This window comes from Talpa europaea, assembly GCF_964194135.1.
Source record: "Talpa europaea genome assembly, chromosome: 12".
NCBI lineage: Eukaryota > Metazoa > Chordata > Mammalia > Eulipotyphla > Talpidae > Talpa > Talpa europaea.
The window spans coordinates 21,349,984-21,367,417 of NC_140079.1; the positions used below are offsets into that span (position 1 = coordinate 21,349,984).

Sequence of the window (17,434 nt, forward strand, 5' to 3'; positions counted from 1 at the left end):
AATTTGCACGCTACCATATTCATCTCTGTGCTCTCTGTGTGCATGTGTGCACATAGCAATTTAGTCTAAGGAGTTGGTCCCTGTGGTCACACCAGCTGGCAAATCCAAAATGTGCAAGTTGACCAGTAGACTGGAAAGCCAGGATGAGCCGATTTTTGCAGTTCAGGCTCTGCCACCTTCTCGCTGTGTCCCCAAGTAGTCCTCTCTCTGTGCTGTATCTCTGGTGTATCTTCCTCTTCTTAGAGGGACACTAATCCTGTTGGCTCAGGGCCCCACCAGTGCGACTCATTTAACTGTAATCCTCTCTAAAGGCCTCATCTCCAAAGGGGAATTAGGGCATCAGCATCTGACTTTGGGGACAGGGTATAATTGAGTCCATAACACTGGGCCTTTTTTTTTTTTTAAGATTTTTATTTTTATTTATTTATGCATAAGGTACTGGGGTACAGGCCAGAGGTGCAGGGGTGAGAGGGTTCACCAGAGACAGCAGGGAGCAGAACAGGAGGATCTACTGAAATACACTGCTGAGGGAGTGGAGGGTGGGACAGGAGAGATCTGCTGTGCCATGTGGGTAGCTCCCTGGCCAGGGATTGAACTTATGTTGCAGTGGCTGGCAATAGCTTGATGGTGCTGACACTTAACCCCTTGCGCGACCAAGGATGCTCCAACACAGGGCCTTGATAGGAGGCTTGCCAGCCCTGTATTAGTGATTCAGTGCTGTTAATAGTATTGAAGACCACGGGCTTCGATGTCAGACTCATGGATTTCAGTTTTTGGCTACACCCTCATCGCTGTGTGCGCTCAGCTGAATCTCATGCTGCCACCCCATTATTTCATGTTAACATGTGACCATAAAATCAGCATTGTCTTGAGTGCTTAATGATGTTCCTTTATGGCAATTGCTTTTACCTTGGTTTGCAAATACATGCATGTCCCTGGCACAGGGCCTGGCCCAGCAGCCCTGAATGCTCAGTTCCTTCTCTCCTCTCTGCACCCCTTACAGAGCCCCTGTGCACACGCTTCATGGATTTTGTGTGCAAGAACCGCCAGCAGTGCCTGTTCCACACCATGGTATGTGATGGGATTGTCCAGTGCCGGGACGGATCTGACGAAGACCCTGCGTTCGCGGGATGCTGTGAGTGGATGGGGGTGGAGGGTATCCCTGTTACTGAGGAAGCCACCAGGGGGTGGAATGGGCCCCCTGGGGATGCACCCCCTCCCTCTAGTTTACAGATCTTGACTGAGTTAATGATCTCGCCTTGTTTTTTTAAAAAATTTTTTTTAAAGATTTATTTATGCATATAAGAGCTGGGGTACAGGCCAGAGATGCAGGGGTGCAGGGGGTGAGAGGATTCACCAGAGACAAGAGTGGGGAGCAGAACAGGCAGATGTACTGAAATACACTGCTGAGGGGAGTGGGCCAGACAGGAGAGGTCTGCTGAGCCATGTGGGTTACTCCCTGGCAGGCCGGGGATTGAACTCGTGCTGCAGAGGCTGCGGATTGCTTCATAGTGCTGTGCTTAATTAACCCCTTGAGCCACTAGGGATGCCCTATCTCGCCTTGTTTGAGAAGGACATATCTTTGCTTCAGAAGTACTACTCTTTAGCTATTGGCATGTGTGCAAAGCGAGGATGGAGAAGGGCTAACGACTTCGCTCAAATGTCACCTACGGCAGGACTTTCTTGCCCCCAATCTCGCTGTAGCCCCCTGCCATTGCTCCAGAGGTTTTCACAGCAAGAGTCCCCACTTTGCACACTATGTATATATTGACTGTCTGTGTCCCCCCTATGGGATGGGAGCTCAGTGACAGCCAGGCTCTGTCCTGTTGGCTGTTGTCCTGTTGGCTGCTTGAAGCAGCGCCCTGTGTGTGGTAGGCGCTGAATTAGCCTCCAGGGCTGCCACAGCAGAGGACCACAGGCCGGACGGTTTAAGCAACAGAAGTGGATCTTCTCAAAGACGTGGCAGCTGCAGGGCCGAGGTCAGGGTGTCAGCAGGGGCGGATTCCTCTGAGGCTTCTCTCCTTGGCTAGCAGATGGTCATCTGCTGCTCCTCACTGTCCTCGACAACATGGTCATTGGGTCCGGACCTCCTCTGCCCTCCCTGGCACTCAGCTACCTCTCTGAAACCCCTAGTGTACAGGCTTCTTCGGAGGTGCTGGAGGTCAGGGTTTCCATTTTGACTTCCAAGGAATCCTCCTGCCAGACAGGTGGGGGCGCTAGCTCACGGCGTGGCCACCCTGGAGGCTTCTGTGAGAAGTGGCCTGGGGCTTAGGCACTTTGTTCTTTCTCTAGCCCAAGACCCGGAGTTCCACAAGGTTTGTGACGAGCTCAGCTTCCAGTGTCAGAATGGCGTGTGCATCAGTTTGATCTGGAAGTGTGACGGGATGGATGATTGTGGTGATTACTCTGATGAAGCCAACTGTGGTAAGACGGCTCCGGCTCCTATCCCCCCTCATCTTCAGGGTCAGTCACATCTGTAGTTGGGGTGCTCACCAGCACACTCACACACAGACTTTGCTTCCCATCTGTAATGAGCCCAGTTCTAGAATCTCCATGGAAGGATCATCTGGAAGTGGGAAACTTGGGCCCCCCGCAAGAGTCAGAGGGGTTCATTTCCTTGTGCCCCAGCTGAGAAGTTCACATGTATAAGGAATATAAGTTTACATGTATAAGGAATTATGGTAAATACTTTGGAGTGTGCCCCTCTCTCCCCTAAAAGTTAATGGTGAAGTGTCAGAATGAACACTCAGGTATGATTCACAAGGTGTAGAAGTCTAGGTCACAAGCGTGGAATGGGACCTGGGGAAGATGGGTTTTATGTGAATCCCAGAAGCTTACCTTTCTCTGCTAGGGCCATGAGGCTGCCCTGGGATTTGGGCGTTGAGGAGGCTTGCAGAATGGAGCTTTATGTTCACACTGGTGCAGGCAAGACAACTGATAGTGTGCTTGGTCTCCCCAGAAAACCCCACAGAAGCCCCAAACTGTTCCCGCTACTTCCAGTTCCAGTGTGAGAATGGCCACTGCATCCCCAACCGGTGGAAATGTGACAGGGAAAATGACTGTGGGGACTGGTCTGATGAGAAGGACTGTGGAGGTAAGACCCTGGGGTCTGGGGTCAGCGCATCGGGACACCAGTGCTCCCCCACTCCTGGCTGCACAGAACTTTCTCTTCTGTCTTATCAATGATTTGGGGGAGGATAATTCTGAGTTCTGTCCCTCTCCCATCTAAAAATTAGTGTGTTGGATCTCTCCTATGTCTGGGGTTATGCAGTTTGTATTTTGCAAAGCACAGTCAAAACTCGGGGCCTCGCTGCCCCCTGTGTGATCTGCAGGCCAGCAGTATCCACATCTCCTCAGAGTGTGAGACCTGCCCTCTGGGTGCTGCCTTGGGCCTCCCTCCTGTGTCTGAATCTACTTTGTAAGAAGCTCTATGTACCACATACTTCTGGGAAGCTCTGTGCAGAATGCGTGTCTGCTTCCTTTTTGGCATTCTCATCTCTGAATGGGGTCCTTGTGTTGCTGTGGGTTGTGTTAACCTGAGCAGCTTTTAGCCTCAACAGCTTTTAGCCTTTTTAGCCTCCCTCCCACACCCGCACCCCCATGCAGTCTGAGTCCCTTTCCTTCTATTGACCAACGCTAGCCCCCGCAACAGCAGACTCATCACAATATTAGCCAGGTCAAATAGGACATGGGAACTAAATCTGCTCCAGAAGGGGAAAGAATACAGTCCATCTGAAACCTGGTTATAAGTAGCATTTAGCTGAACTGCTGTTCCTGACTGGGCCTAGGGGGCTGGTCGCCCTGGGTTGGGGTGGCTGAACCAAGACATCTGCAGGAGGGTTGATGCACACTCTGGGCCGAGCTCAAACCACATGTGACTTTTGGGGTTTCTTGCTTGCCGTTCTCTGCAGATTCACATCTTCTACCCTCCCCGACTCCGGGACCCTCCACATGCCTGCCCAATTACTACCGCTGCAGCAGCGGCGCCTGTGTGATGGACAGCTGGGTGTGCGACGGCTACCGGGACTGCGCTGACGGCTCGGACGAGGAAGCCTGCCCCTCTCCGCGTGAGTTGGGCCCTGCTTGCCTGCGGCACCGGCCTTTGTGGAGAGGGCTCCCTGGGCACAGCATCGCCAGGCTCAGTGCCTGCAGCCAGACTGCCTCTCACCACTCCGCTGCCCCTCACCCCCACCCAGCAGGGAGACCCAGGGCCACTGGGAACTGCACTGTCTCATCTTCTATAACTGCCTTCTGAGCTTCCTGCAAAGTAGGCTAGCCTCCCTGCTTTCCACCCTGACCGAGGTCGGGCCACCTTTGCTTCCTTCTCCGCAGGAAATTACAGTGGGGATTATAGTGAGATGTTTGTGTGTGTATTAAAAGCTCAGGGGAAAATGCCCAGTTTTTCAGTTGACTAGTTGGTGGGCCTCCTTCTGAAAGCAGGTAAGCACTGCCATCTAGTGGCTGAACATGGAGTGGCACCTGAAGGTGTAAGATGGTCAGAGGCAGGGTATAGACCCCAAGGACCCCTCCTAGCACACGTGCTTAACTGCAGCCTGAAAGAGGTAAGAAAGTGGCGCCCTTTCCTGAACAGAATTCTCTTTCCAACTTGGTTATCGTAAGCGATTAGGTCATTGTTTGCTCAGTCCTTTTTCTAGTTGGTCCATAGTCTGCATTTCCTCTTGTTGCTATTTTCATCCTGTCACTTCCCTGTTTAAAATGATCTATGATTTCCTCTTGTCTTAACATCCAGAAGCTAGATGCTGATCTTTGAGTCCTATTTTCAAGGCCCTGTGTGGGCTGATGCCTTCTTGCCTGCCATTCCGTCTTCCATCTGCCACGCTGGCTCTTCATCTGCTCTGCACGGAACTTCTGCTTCTCCGCCTGTATTCCTGTAGCAGGGGTTTTGCCTTTATTGGAGACGTGTTTTTCTCATTCTTGTCCTGCTTTCTAAGAAGCCCACTGTCCATCCTAGCAAACAGAAGCATGGATTTTATAGCTAAAATAGACCTTGCCCTGGCACAGTATTTTTCAAAGTATGGCACAAAGATCCCCTGTAATGGGATCAACTTTGGGTATTTATGAAAAATAGAGAATGGGCATTTCTGGATGGAGCCCAGGAACTCCCCATGTGATTTGTAGTTTCACTGAAGTTCACTGCTTTGAACAAGTAGAGCATTCTCCTCTCAGCCCCAGCTCCTTGGAACGTCCATTAAGTGTTTTAACTGATGTTGATTTGTTTTCCACTCTCATTGAACTTATCAATTGTCCTTTTGATTCTCAACTGTGACCCGCCATATCTTCCTAATCATCCCATGGGTGTCAGCATTTCCTTCCCATCGTAATTGTGTGGACTTCTTATTCTGGGAGGGTGCTGCAGGCGGCTTAGACTCCACCACTATGCTTAGCCCAGTAACAGGCAAATAGATGGTGTCCCAGATTAAACTGTAAAAAAGAAATAAGCCTTTTAATATCTTTCTTCCCCCCAACCTCAGACTCACCTATCTCCTTAGTATCTTCATTGCCTGCTCCTAAATTGTTTTTGGACTATTGAAGCTCTGGCCAGGAGATTAATAAAGTAAGAAAATTCTGATGACTCCAGTAAGCAGATGCCTATTTAGATACTTGGTTCAACTTCTGTGATTTCTTTTTTTATGTACATTTTTCGTACAAATGTACATTGTGTTGTTTCCGGCTCTCAGGTATTATTTCTTAAGTGTAAAAGTCTCCTAAGTGGTTTCTCCTTCTCCTGTCTTGCCCTTTGCTGGTTTACCTCCCAGTGGGCGACACACTGATGTAAGAGCCTGCCCCGCTCCGTGTACTGGAACTTCCTGACCCTTGTTGCCTGAGCACACGCACTAGGATTCACATTGGCCTGGTGCTCTAGTCTAATTGTTTACCTCCCTTTTCCATGCACTTTGTTTTAGCAGAGTATTTCTAGGTGTTTCTGCATCAGCCTGTTTGAAAATCCAGTTAAAACTACAGAACACACACACTATCCCTAAGTTAATGATTGCTTTCTGTTCGTTAGCTCAGGTTACTTTCTACCTGCTGCCCGTAGCCTCTCAGAGTAACTTCCCACGAGATTATGTATCAGGCCATCTCTTAACTCCAGTACTTCTCTTGGAGCCTGCTCTCTCTGGGCTCAGGACTTCACCGCTCACCTTGGAATTCTCTTTGCCTTTTTACTGAATGGGATTCCTTGTTTCCTGGATCTTGTGTCTTTCTCTTGGTTGACTGCTTTGTTTTGGCGAAGCACATGCTCCAGTAGCTTTGCAGGGTGAATGTGATGGCACAGTGGCGGGGGTCACAGCCACGACAGCCTCCCGCAGGCTGTCTCTGGGTTTTTCTGCTCTGGGTCCGGCTGTTGCCCTCATGCCTGGGGCACTTGTGTCGGCTGCCACCCTAGGGACTTGCTTTCCCACTCTCCTACGTTGGAGCTATTTTCTACATCCCAAGTTTCCCCATTTTTTAGTTTGATCCCATGTTTGGGTTGAACACATTTTCCAGAAAGTTCCTAAGGAAGAGTATGTGGGAAGGATGTTGGAGATGTCTTGCTTGTCTATAAGTTGCTTTTGATCCTTTAGCTGGGTTTGGAATTCTGCATTGTAAATAACATTCTCTCAGAATTTTGAAGACATTGTTCCACTGTCTAAGAACAGGTTTTGGGAAATCTCAAACTGTTTTGATATTGATCTTTTTTGTGTGTGGCCTGTTTTTACTCCCTGAAAACTGGTAGAATAATCTTCCCTTTGGCTCCAGTGTTTTGAAATCTCATAGTGACGTGGTAGGACCCTTTCCATGCAATAGGGTGGACACTGACCATCTTTCCTTCCAGAAATTGAAGTATTTTAGTTTCGTGAACTTTCCTCGAAATATTTCATTTATGATTTGGTTCTTTTTCCCCTGGAAATTTTGTCATACATACAATAGACCTCCTAATCTGGTCCTCTTAATATTTCATTTCTTAATCTCTTCTATTTTTAAAATTTTTTCTACTTTCTAGAAGATTTACTCTATCTGCCACCTCTTCTGAGTTTTTCAGTTCTGTTAACATGGCTTTAAGTTTTTGAAACTGCCTAAAATTTTTAGATCCTTTTTAGTGTTGTCCTTTTTTGTGGCATTCTGTCCTGTTTTCATAGATATGTATTTTTCTTTCAGAGTATAATAAGCATGTTTATTTTTGAAATAAGCCCTGTTTTTACCCTCTCCAAATAACAGTCCTCAGTCTTTTATGGGTGAGGTTTTATTAGGGACTGGGGAAAATAGATGCAGGGGATCCAGTTGCTGTTTAAGTAGCATTCAGCCAGCTGCCTTATTGTGCTTTTACCCTTTTCTTTCAGTTAAGACAGGCCATATTCCTGCTTGTTGTGGACTTCGTGATGTTGCTCTTGTTGGTTCTTAGCTTTCTCCCCCGACAGCTTAGGATACAGTCTGTTCTGGTCTCTTTAGTCACTTACCACCATCTGCCTGTGTCCCCGCGTCCACATTGGTGTTGCCTTTGTCTCCTCTGGTGGGGTCCTGCGAGCATAAGATGAGATCCCTATGCTTCATCCATCTGCTGTCCTTCCCCAGCATTCCCATTTGCGACTCTTCAACCGCTGGCATCCCCCAACTTGTGGAACTGGTGGATGCTGCTGGCCAGCTCCCTCAAGACCAGCGAGTGATTTTTAAAAATGTTGTTTTTCTAGCAAATGTCACTGCTGCCTCCACTCCTACCCAGCTTGGGCAGTGTGACCGATTTGAGTTCGAGTGTCACCAACCCAAGAAGTGCATCCCCAACTGGAAGCGCTGTGATGGCCATCGAGATTGCCGGGACGGCCGGGATGAGGAAAACTGCCGTGAGTAGTCGGGACCATCACCCCGGGAAGGCTGCTGGGCCTCGAGTTACGAACTTGTGGTTCGGGTATTATCTTCGTGTTAGAGATAGGAATGTTAAGGTTCAAAGAGAATCATCTGGTCAGTGACATCCTGGGGCGTTTATATCCTTTGTGCAAATTTGAGATCTTTTGATCTCACCATATTGAAAGTTCTTCTTGAGCATGGAATATATCCAAGTAACAGAACTGAAATAGCAGTCAGTGTACAACTTTACACTTAATGCAAAGAATGAACAGAGTGGACTCTGAATGTTAAAATAATCCAACAGATTGACCTTCTCACAAAATAGAAAATAACAGCAGGAACATCTGAGCCAAATAAGCAAGGATGTGCTAAGATGAACACTGAAAGTAATTAACAAAGAGGAAATGAGATAGGACTTTCCTCCTGGGTGAGAGTGATTCATTAATTGGTATTTTTTAATTTTTTTATAGCTTGTTTCAAATTGGACTCATTCACAAAGACGTTACTTACTAAGGGTCTTAAAATCTAGATGTGCTGCATCCACAACTTTCCTAGATCCATTAATCTGATGACCTTATCAAAGAAGGAAAGGCGAAGAGCATAGCAGGATCCTCCTGGCAGAAGCTGGCCCTGAAGGCCACTGCCTGCTGTTAAGTGCCCATTAATCCTCTGTTGAATAATCAGTTTTAAGAATGTTCAAACATTAATGACAGCCTTATTCCCAATTGCGAATACCTTGGTTTTCCCATTTTTAAAATACTGAGACATATTTTATAAAGACACCTCAAACAATCGTCAGCTTTGCTACTTAAGTATTATTTGGTTATATTTTACTATATTCTTACCAAGGAGGATAATTCTGTGATGGGGAGCTTGATATTTTCTAGAACTACCCCCTTCTGAGCACAGTCTCTCCCTGACTACTTGGTGCAAAGTGATAAGCCCCCTCACTTTCTTAAAACCCTCTTTATATTCCTTTGTGATGCTTATCACTGTCTAAAATGGCACATTTGTTTACTTGTTTGCTGCTTCTCTCAGTGGAAGGTAATCTGCACGAGGTTAGAGCCTTTGTCTGCTTCCCACCATGTTCTTAGCATCTGGAGTAGTACCTACTTCAGAAGATCGCCGTAAATGTTCCTTGGATGCATGCATGGGTGGAAGGGCTTGGCTGGCTGCTTTGATAGATGGAGGGATGGATGAATTCCATTTTGGGCTTCTGAGACTTTTAGAGTAATAGTTCTCAAACCTTTTCTAGATACTCTAATGCACTTTATCTGTAACTGAGCCCCACTTCCAACCTCCTCAAGGCAATCCAATTTCAGCTGATCATAGACTAGAACTCTGTAAAACAATGATTTTCCTGGAGATGAGGAATTATAGCTTGCAAAAGCCTAACGAGTGGTTTTGATATTTCCCTCCTCCCACTGAGAATTACTATATTAGTCCTTTAAGAAATATATTGGGGCCTCCCTGGTGGCGCAAGGGGCTAAGACACAAGCTGTCCGCAGCCACTACAGCACGAGTTCGATCCCAGGCCAGGTTGCTGACCCACATGGAGCAGCAGACCTCTCCTGACTCACCCGCTGCTCCCCTCAGCAGTGTATTTCAGTCGATCTGCCTGTTCTGTTCCCCACTCTGTCCCTGGTGTCCTCTCACCCCTCCACGCCTCTGGCCTGTACCCCAGTTCTTGTATGTATAAATAAATCTTTAAAAAAAAAAGATATGTTGAATTGGAATCTGAACTCTACCCTAGAGACTCATGCAAAGAAGTCTTAATTGTTCTTTCACATGAAAAGTTACCAGTTGAGGACACTCTCCCACCCCAACCCTCTATATCTTTCCTCTCTAGGAAAATATCCCTGAATCCTTTATTCCTCTGCACTATCTGGTTGCTCTCGTGTGAGCATTATCCAGTTCCTCCCTGCATTTCAAGTTTCTAGAAGGAGATACAGTGCTTCAGACAGATATCAGGACTAGCTATTCTTGTCTCGGAACAGAAGTTCTCGCCAATTCCAGTGTATCACTGGGGAGCTCGTCAATTCTGAACATGCTTAGCTCCCTCTTGCTGCTTCACTAGGTTTGGGGCAGGTTGAAGGAATCTGATTTGTGCAAGTTCCCCACGAGACTCTTAAGATCCACTATTGTGGGTGTTTTACTCTCAGTGGCTTCGGTGGTCTCTTTGCTAATTTCTTCTAGTGTCGATATCTGGGATGGAGTTTGAAGGTCTGGTTAGCCCACTTTAGAGAAAGGATTTTTTTTAATAAACCTGGGGTTCTGCATGATTCATAATATTAATAAGAGATTGTAGAGGTAGTGCCTGGAATATTATATTTACATTTGCTTGGGGGTGGGAAGCAAGATCTAGCTATAAGGTTTTATTTTTTATTATTATTATTAGTTATTTATACAAGCACTGGGTACAGTCAGAAGCGCGGGAGGGTGAGAGAATTCACCAGAGCCAGAGCGGGGAGCAGAGCAGGCAGAAGGACCGAAGTACATTGCTGAGGGGAGCAGTGGGCGGCAGGAGAGGTCTGCGCGCCATGTGAGACCCTCCTCCGGTGGTCCAGGAGCAGCCGGGGATCGAACTGGTGCTGCAGAGGCAGCGGGGAGCTTTGCAACCCAGCGCTCAACCGTTGCGCCACCAGGGAGGCCCTAGCTATAAGGTTTTAATCCTGAGAAATCAAGAGACCAAGGAAGAATCCCCAGTGTAAGCTCTGACAAATACAGAGGTTCAGTGTGTTTTAGTTTCCCACGGCCTGGTAACAGATTGCCACAAACTTTCTGTCTTACAACACCCCTGTTTATTATCTTTCCGTTCTGTAGGTCAGGAGTGTGACGCAGAGGACTCACTGACCGAAACCAAGATACAGGCAGACCTAGTTCTCTGAATCTATTTCTTACTTTTTCTGGTTTTTAGAGTATGTCCACGTGTCTTGGCTCCTGGCTCCCTCCTTCCATTTTCAAAGCCAACAGTCTTCCATCTCTGACTTTCCTTCTGTCTTCACATTTTCCTCTCTAACCACAGCCAAAAGGGTCTCTGCTTTTAAGGATAAGAATGCATGTGATTAGATTGGGTCTGCCTGGACAACTGAGGCTAAGCTCCATAGTCAGAGTCTTAATCCTTTAGTCATACCTGCAAAGTCCCTTTAGCTTTGCAGGGTAACACTGACAGTTTCTAGGGATTAGGAAGCCAATGTCTTTCACTGTTAGCCCCTGCTCTCTGGTTGGGTGGGGTCTGGTGTAGCTGGGCCTACAGGCACTTAGGACTCTCTGTAGTGGAGGCCTGAAGTGCTGCCCTGGGCCTGGCCTAGACAGTCAGGGGCAGCAGATTTGGTTTCTACAGCCAGTCTCTCCTCCTCCTAGAACCACTTGCAATTGTCATTGCTTCCATTCTGAGCTTTTCTTGCAGTTTAAATCTCTCAGAACTAGAGAGAAGATTATGGTTCGTGGCTGTGGAGCTGCGGACCTCCTCAGTTACCGGTGCTCTTTACTTTATTTCACATTCTGGTAAAATTCTTTGAAACCATATTGAATCATTACACTGTACACCTGAAATGAATATAATCGTTTACCCTTCAGTTACCCTTCTGTATATTAGTTACCCTTTAATGACAGTAAATAATTTTAAAACCTATACAATGAAAATACTACACAGAGCGGGCATGCTCTTAAGATTGTCATTCATTTTGTTGCTGCTAGTATTAACTGAAATGAGAAATCAGTGTCATTTTGGGCAGCAAATTAACAATAGTAACAGAATAATTAGTAGTACCTGGCAGCCCCCAGCAGATCATAGCTCTTACTCTAGCAGCCAGGCCGTCTTCTAGGCGCTTGATCTTACCTGGTCCTTGTGGATACGGCAGGAGTGGAAGTGTTACTTCAGGAGGATGTAGGGAAAAGGGCCTGAGTGCAACCAGTCTCACAGTCACACATAGCCAGGATTTATTTATTTACTTATTTTAATATTTATTTATGCATACAAGAGCTGCGGGATAAGCCAGAGGTACAGAGAGGTGAGAGGATTCACCAGAGACAGAGCAGGGAGAAGAACAGGTGGATCACTTGAAATTCACTGCTGAGGGGAGCAGCGGGCAAGACAGGATTTGCTGCTGCTCCATGTGGGTTGGCTCCCTGGCTGGGTATTGAACTCGTGCTGCAGTGACTGTGGATAGCTTCATAGTGCTGAGACTTAACCCCTTGCTCCACTAGGGAGGCCCATACACAGCTAGGATTTAAATCCCAGTTTGTTTGATGCCCCAAAGCTCTTGCCCCTCGTGAGGGCAGAGTCAAACTGTTAAAGTGAAACAGGGAGGCATCCCAGTGCTTCATGGAGCCCACCACTCCTTCCAGAGGTGGATTTTGAAGCAGAAGCTTCAGAGACTGCAAACTGCTTTTCCTTAATCTGAGAACACCTGGCTGTCCCATCTCCCTTGGGTTTAAGAAGGCTTTTTATGTTTCAGCCACACACAGCACCCTGACCTGCATGAGCAGGGAGTTCAGGTGCACAGACGGTGAGGCCTGCATCGTGCTGTCCGAGCGCTGCGATGGCTTCCTGGACTGTTCGGATGAGAGCGATGAGAACGGCTGCAGCGGTGAGTCCAGCCTCTGGGGCTCAGCTCCGGCGTGGCCCTCTGGCCAGAAAGCTAGAAAGCTTCTCTCCCATTTGAAAAGAAAAGATTTCTGCCTAACTGTCAAGCCCCAAGTGAGGTGAGACTTGGCTCACCGCTGCTAGGAGCAAGGTTAGCTGGAATTCTGCTAGGAAACGCTGGTCTCATCTCAGGTGCATCTCCCCAGCGTGCATGTGCTTGGCTGCAGGTGGGTTAACATGGCCTTTCTGTCTGGGACGCATCTAGTAACTGTCTTAGTCCTTTTGGGCTGCTGGAAGTGAGTGTTCCACAGATGGGGCAGCAGGTGGCTTATACACAGTGGAAATTTATTTCTGACGGTTCTGGATCCTGGGAAGTCCAAAGTCAAGGTGCCAGCAGACTCTGGGTCTGGCGGAGGCCCACTTCCTGCCTCACTGTGCCTGCCTTCTCACTGTCTCCTCACATGGCGAGTGGAGCCAGGGGTCCCTTTGGGGTCTCCTTTATGAGGAACCCCATACTACTCATCAGGGCTCTTCCTTGACCTAATTATCTCCCGAAGGCCTTTGCCTCCTAATACCGTCATGTTGGGAGTTGGGCTGCAGCATGTGAATTTTAGGATTCACAGATAGTCGATCGAGAGCAGAAATAAATCCTCTTATGACATCAACCTTGGAGTTGTAGCATTCTCGCTTGAGAAGCAGGTTTCTGTCCCTGCAGTAGGAAAGGAGGTGAAATCAGAGGGAAAATGTGATGGAAATTGAGACCTGAGGAAAGGGTGCAGAGAAAGGGGACCCCTCTACCTGCCGCGTGTGTTGTCAGGTGATGCAGGTGCTATCACCCTGTAGATCGTAAGTTTGCCTAAAATCAAGGCAGCTCTTGGGTCCTTTGAAATCCAAGGATTTGTAACACATCGCTTTCTCTTCTCCTCCCACCATCCCATCTCTCTAGATGAATTGACTGTATACAAAGTACAGAACCTTCAGTGGACAGCCGACTTCTCCGGGGATGTCACTTTGACCTGGATGCGGCCCAAGAAAATGCCCTCTGCTTCTTGCGTCTATAACGTCTACTATAGGTGGGTCCCTTCTCATCCAGAAGAAGACAGTGACGCCCTCATAGTCCCAGGGTGCTCCTTTAACTCCCCAGTGCATGCAGGGTGGCCCTGTGCCTGGGTCACTCATCTCCAACCCCCATGTGGCTTTGATGTGATGGTATCTTTATTCTGTTGGTCAGAGTGGTTGGAGAAAGTATATGGAAGGCTCTGGAGACCCACAGCAATAAAACCAACACGATCTTGAAAGTCCTGAAGCCGGATACCACGTATCAGGTTAAAGTTCAGGTCCAGTGTCTGAGCAAGGTGCACAGCACCAATGACTTCGTGACCCTGAGGACTCCGGAAGGTTGTAAGTGTTAAGACTTTATTTTCATGGTTTGTTCTAGACCTTACATGGGATGATCGGGGTACTCGGAGCACGGGGACATAATTGCCTGTGCTGTGTACATCCCGAGGATTGTGGTTGCGTTTTATGGCCTTGTCTGAACTGCTGAACATTTATTTTCTTATGTCAGGTGATGTTCTTCTGCCTTAAGTTAATTTCAGCTCCTGTCCACTGTTGTCATCTCTTATGGTTCTTATTTAGTGTCTGCCTCTGCCTTCTGTAGGTGTCCCCCAGTGCTTGGTACTTGGTGAGCTCCATCTATTCCTCGTATTTTTTTAAACTAGGCCATGTCCCTAATTTAGTATTGTGACCAAGTCAAAAAGAAGTTTAGCAAAGTTGTGTGTCCAGGAGAGTTCCCTGCTGCCTCCCCGCTTGGTGACTGTGTGCTTATCCCAGAGAGTGAGCTTTGTTCCCAAAGTTTTGTGGACGCTTCACTTGCATCTGCTGTCAGAACCATGTGTTTGGATTTTGTTAAATTATCATTTGTTCAGTAGAGGCCCCCAGAGTGTTGACTGTCAACCCAAAAGCCTGAGGGAAATTTAAATAGAGATATTACTCACAGGCCCTGGAGGAAGTACACAGCAAGCCTCAGGGGGCCTCACAGGGAGGCCAAGGTGGGTGAGGGCAGAGAGGACAGGACCCGGGGTACACGAGTTCCTCAGAGTCCTGGGGGGGGGGTGCTTTAGGGTTCCAGACTTAAGCCAAATCAGTCAATTCAAACAGAAAAGAAAGAAGGTTTTAGTAAATTTACAGTTCTGGAGCCTGGAAGTCCAAGATCAAGGTGGCCACAGGCTGGCTTTTTCTGAGGCCTCTGTCCTTGGCCTTGGAGAAAATGAACATCTCCCCTGTGTCTGTGTGCTGCTCCTCCTTCTAAGCACACAGGTCCTATTGGCCCATGGTTCCCATCTCATGACTCCTTTTAATTTAATTACCTTTTTACTGACCTTACCTAAGGTTGTTCTGAGGTTCTGAGTTTAGGACTTTAGCTCAACCCATAATATTCATCTCCTGGGGGTTATCCTTGTGGGTGGAAGGCTCTGGAGCTTGGTCAGAAAAGTATCACTGGTTTTGTTTGTGACTTCCAACCTGGTTCTGGATGCAGTCTCAAAAAAGAGTCAGAAATGTCTTGACTATGCCAGCTCTGGTCTGCAAGGAGCCTGCTCTTTGTTCATTTGAATACCGTTTGGTGCTGTGACAGCGACCTACTCCTCTGTGGTCACACCCACGGTATTGTGGTTCAGGCTCAGTCCTGGACAATTAAGGTCTCTGGTTGAGGGCCCAGGGCCAGAGGGGACTCAACCTGCCCAGGCGGCTCATCCTGCAGCCCTAGTGAGTCTCAAAGTGTTCAGACTCCTCTAAGCCATGACCTTGTGGGCACAGCACAGCTTGTATTCTGGAGAAAGGAAAGGGTTTCTGTCAATGTGAAGACCAAGCTAACCGCCATTTCTAGTGGCTAAGTTCTGTGCTGGCTCTCGATGCTTTCTTCTTGTTTTAAGCTCAAGGGGTTCACTCCAGCCAACCAGTATGCAGATGGTTTTAACACTGAGTTGACTCTTTTCTAGTGCCCGATGCCCCTGGAAATCTCCAGCTGTCACTCCACAGGGAGATGGAAGGCGTGATTGTTGGCCACTGGACTCCTCCTGTCCATACCCACGGCCTCATTCGAGAGTACATTGTAAGTACCTGCCAGGACTGGCCGTGTATGTCGGGTACGTAGTAGATTTCTTGCCTGCCAGAGCCACTGGGTATTGTGACATAGTGTCTCCTCGTCAGTGATCTCTCCATTAGAGTATCATGCTTCTCCCTTCCGCCTCTCCTCCAGCTCGTCTGGTGAGGTATTAGGATGCCAGTGGTCTTCGGTTATCTTTTACTAATGTTTTTTTGGTCCCACTTCAGGTAGAATACAGCAGGAGTGGTTCCAAGGTGTGGGCCTCCCAGAGGGCTGCTAGTAATGTCACCGAAATCAGGAACTTAGCCGTCAACGCCCCATACACTGTCAGAGTGAGTACCACCTCATTTCAGCCGAGCCCAGAGAGGTGGTGGCTGTTTCCTGGGGGTTCACTCTGCTCCCCTTCATGAGATGCTCTGGGGTGGTCTGCTGACTACTCAGCCTTGGCCTGGGGTGGAGGTCGGGGTCATTGTTTCTTTTGTTCGTTAAAGCCAGTTCGTTGAAGCCAGACTCTTGCCCTCAGATAACCAAGAATTTATGTGATGCAGCTCTGCCTGCTTTTAGCCGGATATTCTGCTGCCTTGTGTTTTCAGCAGAAAAAGATTTGTACAAAATCTGTTGGCTGAGACCATTAATTGTACACACAGACTCCATTACGTCGATGATGACCTCAATGCCCTTTTTTATATGTGTGTGTATGGACAGGCATACATCCTCTATCTCTCCCATCCCAGCCCTTTAGAAAGACCTTGACATTGTCTATCAATAGCAATTTCACCACCCCAGCTTCTCAGTTCCCTTAACCTAGCTTCCCTCTCACTCTCCCCCTCTTATTTCAGTTGTTGGGGCCTCTGAATATCCTGGATTCCTCTGTAGATAATTTTTTTCCACCCTTCTGGCCAAAGTCTCACCCTGTTAGCTCATCCAGAGTTCTTGCTGGATGGTCTGCTGCCTTTATTTCATACTAATTCACACTCTGCTTTGAAAAGGTGGCTGCGGTGACTAGTCGTGGAATAGGAAACTGGAGCGATTCGAAATCCATTACCACCATCCAAGGAAAAGGTAAATGAGTCCAGCATTTGCAGGTCTAGAGGAGGCAGAAACTCTTTTGGAAATAGAGAAGGCGGGGAAGCACAGACTAGAGAACTGCACACGCCGCCTTCCCCCAAACTCAGCACATCTCTGGGTGTCTCCACCGTGCTGGGGATGCAAAGTCTTTTTGGGTGATTGTTGCATGTGTTCCTCCTGGAGCTGAGCATTTATTATAACACAGTCATGCAAAGGGATTTCTAAAAGCCCCCAGGCAGGGCCCGAGGGCCAGCTCATGTGTGATATCCCCAGGAGAAGGACTTTCTTTCTGCTATGGTAGAGGTGACTGTGTATTCATTTCAACGTTTCTGAATGAGCATGAGGCCCACGCCTACTGCTTCTCCAAATGGCACCGACTCACAATGTGTAGGTGGTGTCTTCGGCGCTGGAGCTGGTATTGATGGTGGCTGACACTTGCCAAGGGCTGGTACTAGAACCTGCTCTGCCTGACTCCAAGGCCTGCGCCCTTAATCACTGTGCTGTATGCCTCTTCTGCCCCCATGGGCTGTGGCATGTACTGCATGCGTATTTTGCGAGGGCAGAGATGAGCATGCTCTGGCTTCGTCCATTGTATAACTGGGGGCAAGTGGGAACTTATAAAATAGTTGATGAATGAGTGAACTGAAGCAATTGAGACGAAGGTTCTGACACTTTTGGAGACAGACTGCCACTTGTCTCTACAAGTGGTTCCCCTGCTTTCAGCCTTGGGGCTTTTCTGGACCTTGGGTATTCCTGCCAGCAGAGTGGCAAGGCTGTGACTTGGGGAGATTTGACTTGCCCCCATTACTCTGGGCTTTTCAAGAATCCAG

At 47.9% G+C, this 17,434-nt stretch overlaps 1 protein-coding gene across 1 annotated transcript in view; it reads left to right on the forward strand.

Annotated features, from left to right (window-relative positions):
- The window catches only part of SORL1 (sortilin related receptor 1), a gene marked incomplete at both ends in the record, with an annotated part of 141,068 nt that overhangs the window by 107,662 nt on the left and 15,972 nt on the right, over positions 1 to 17,434 (forward strand). The window contains 11 exons of the mRNA XM_084251265.1: positions 1,004 to 1,135; positions 2,293 to 2,424; positions 2,960 to 3,094; positions 3,912 to 4,067; positions 7,689 to 7,838; positions 12,303 to 12,434; positions 13,377 to 13,503; positions 13,662 to 13,831; positions 15,430 to 15,542; positions 15,764 to 15,868; positions 16,526 to 16,598. Of these exons, the coding sequence (XP_084107391.1) occupies positions 1,004 to 1,135; positions 2,293 to 2,424; positions 2,960 to 3,094; positions 3,912 to 4,067; positions 7,689 to 7,838; positions 12,303 to 12,434; positions 13,377 to 13,503; positions 13,662 to 13,831; positions 15,430 to 15,542; positions 15,764 to 15,868; positions 16,526 to 16,598 (1,425 nt within the window). The remainder of the gene's footprint in view (positions 1 to 1,003; positions 1,136 to 2,292; positions 2,425 to 2,959; positions 3,095 to 3,911; positions 4,068 to 7,688; positions 7,839 to 12,302; positions 12,435 to 13,376; positions 13,504 to 13,661; positions 13,832 to 15,429; positions 15,543 to 15,763; positions 15,869 to 16,525; positions 16,599 to 17,434) is intronic.